This window comes from Mizuhopecten yessoensis, unplaced genomic scaffold (assembly GCF_002113885.1).
Source record: "Mizuhopecten yessoensis strain PY_sf001 unplaced genomic scaffold, ASM211388v2 hete_36091732, whole genome shotgun sequence".
Lineage (NCBI taxonomy): Eukaryota > Metazoa > Mollusca > Bivalvia > Pectinida > Pectinidae > Mizuhopecten > Mizuhopecten yessoensis.
In genome coordinates, this window is record NW_018483761.1 from 1 (window position 1) to 2,545 (window position 2,545).

At 36.1% G+C, this 2,545-nt stretch overlaps 1 protein-coding gene across 1 annotated transcript; it reads left to right on the forward strand.

Annotated features, from left to right (window-relative positions):
• The first annotated feature begins 164 nt into the window (after positions 1–164).
• On the forward strand, positions 165–2,079 carry LOC110444315 (stromal membrane-associated protein 2-like). The gene is made up of 4 exons (XM_021488703.1): positions 165–293; positions 556–641; positions 1,145–1,268; positions 1,835–2,079. The coding sequence occupies exons 2-4, from the start codon at positions 559–561 to the stop codon at positions 1,934–1,936; spliced, it is 309 nt and encodes a 102-aa protein (XP_021344378.1). The 5' UTR covers positions 165–293; positions 556–558; the 3' UTR covers positions 1,937–2,079.
• Positions 2,080–2,545: the final 466 nt, after the last annotated feature.

The following is a 2,545-nucleotide window of genomic DNA, read 5'->3' on the forward strand; positions in this document are numbered from 1 at the left end:
GGGCTCACTGACACTATTTCAGCAGACCTATACATTTATCCTATTCGAATTTTTCGAATTCACCACTATAGCTGTTACTTGTTACCTTTTCGTATGTTTTATTCCTTTTTACCCTGACAACTTTTGGATTATCTCACGATCATTTTAACTTTAAAGCACCAAAGTGGGCCTCCTGGAACCTGGGCGTGTTCATTTGCTTGCAATGCGCAGGGCTACACAGAAACCACTTGGGCACTCACATCAGCAAAATAAGATCCGTGCATCTGGACGCGTGGACCGAAGAACAGGTTGCCGTAAGTTAAAAAGTTCCTGTTCGTTTATATGCAAAATTGAGAACTTGAAATATGTGCCGCTGGTATTATTAAATTATGTGTGATCTTCGAGTTTACTATAACCGACACTATGGGGTTTGAATTATACAACTATGACATTCAAGAAATATTTGTATTGTAAATGTGTAATCTTACTATTGAACGAACATTGATATATTAGTAAAATGATCGAACATGGTAATTAGTAAAGAAGTAATGTAAAAACATATTTAATGTATTGTAGAATATGGAGCAGATGGGAAACATCAAAGCAAACGCAGTATATGAGGCTAATCTTCCTGAAGATTTTGAACGACCACAAGACAATGAGTATTCACCTAAAATGATGACCATATGTATGTTTGGTCTCGTGCGCCGCGACTAGCGTAGTCTCGGATAATATAGAGATGTATTATGTAGGTATAAAGAATGGTTGATATCGACATGGTTGTTTATCAACAGGGTTTGATATTGTCGACAGGGTGTTGTGTATGTATGAGTTATTATCAGTAAGCTTTTGTACTGGAGTGGTAGGCTATCGACAGGGTATGGTATGGTTCGCTTTTGACAATGTCTATTTACAGCGTTTGGAACTTCCATAGCTTATTATCACCAAGAGTCGGAATATATGTGACTTACTTTTAAAAAGGTCAGAGATAGCCAGCTACGGTTCGGTAAAATTGGGTACTAGTTCGTAGAAAATATCAAACCATAACTCTGAAAATCACGATCTAAACATGGAGTTTTGGACAATTATCACAGCCCCTGATCAATATTTATAAAATTTCCAAGTTGGTGTGGAAACAAGGAACAGCTCCTTAATAAATATACAGAGCTGACCGGAAGTCGTTTTTAATAGACATATACCAGCTTAGGAAGTACATGTCTACAAATGTAGCAGATGATTCCATCAGAACCCCAACAACGAATGGAGGAGAAACCAGCTCGTCCGGAAAGGTATTTGTAAGGATACCACAGGTCAGGCTCAAAACGTTATATATTAGTTATGTATACTCATTGATGATATTACATTTGGACAGTGATAGTTTAATCCACTATCACTGTTAACAGATTATTTCATCTTCATTTGTAACACGTTACCTCACAATCATATGTTAGTAAAGAAACAACACTTCGGTATAGACGCTCGACACGATTCAAAATAAAATCCCGCTGCTACATATTTATTAAGATTTCAAAAAAGTTCTATACACCAAGCAATGTGTTCATGCTAGGATAATTGTTTTTTATATTTTATATAGCATAATGAACATCTGGATATCGACTCAATATAATTACGTTAGTTGTTTTCCCAAATCAAGGCTAAATAATTTCCTTTATTGTTGTTGAATATAGGTTTAAAACATAGTCAATTGATTATTGAAATAAAAGTGTTAATTTCATTCTCTCTGGGTGATTAAGTAAACATTGCAATTCAATTTAACATGTATTTGTTAGGGCAATATTTGTTTCAATACTACCGATACGTATACACTTAACCATTTTTACCAATTTTTCATCAGGCTACCAAAGAAAGGGAATTTGCTGCTGTCCGTATAGCAAAATTACTGCAAGTGGACGGTAACAACCAGTGTGCTGATTGCGGTGAGCAAGGTAAGTGTTAGCTGTGGTATTAGGGATACCGTATCGAATGGAAGAAGGTAGTACCAAACCTACCCGTACGCCAAAAGTATTATACGAACTCACCATACTAAATATGTCTTAAATTAAGGTAAAAAAATAAAAAATCGTGATCAGTTTTCGCATTTGAAACTGTCAACAGTCGTAGTTATATATGCTATCTAAAATGAGCTTACTGACACTTTGTCATCCTACATATACGTAGACTTCTTACATCCATTTATAACCGACAGATCGGTCTCTCCATTACAGAGATGATTTCAACAATCCTAAGAACTTATTCTGTCCATTTATTACAGACAGACCGGTCTCTCTGTTACAGAGTCTATTTCAACAGTCCTAAATATTTATTCTGTCCAAATATTACCGACAGACCAGTGTCTCCATTACAGCATCAGTTCCAAGTCATAAAACCGCATTTTGTCCATTTACTTCTGACAAACTGATCTCTCCTTCTGTCTCTTTTCTGTTCTGTTTCACCAAAGGCAATAGAAAACTTGTATTAGTAGCAAACTTAATAGTTCTGAGAATATGCCCGGTTTTAGTACGCGCGCTCTCTCTCTCTCTCTCTCTCTCTCTCTCTCTCTCTCTCT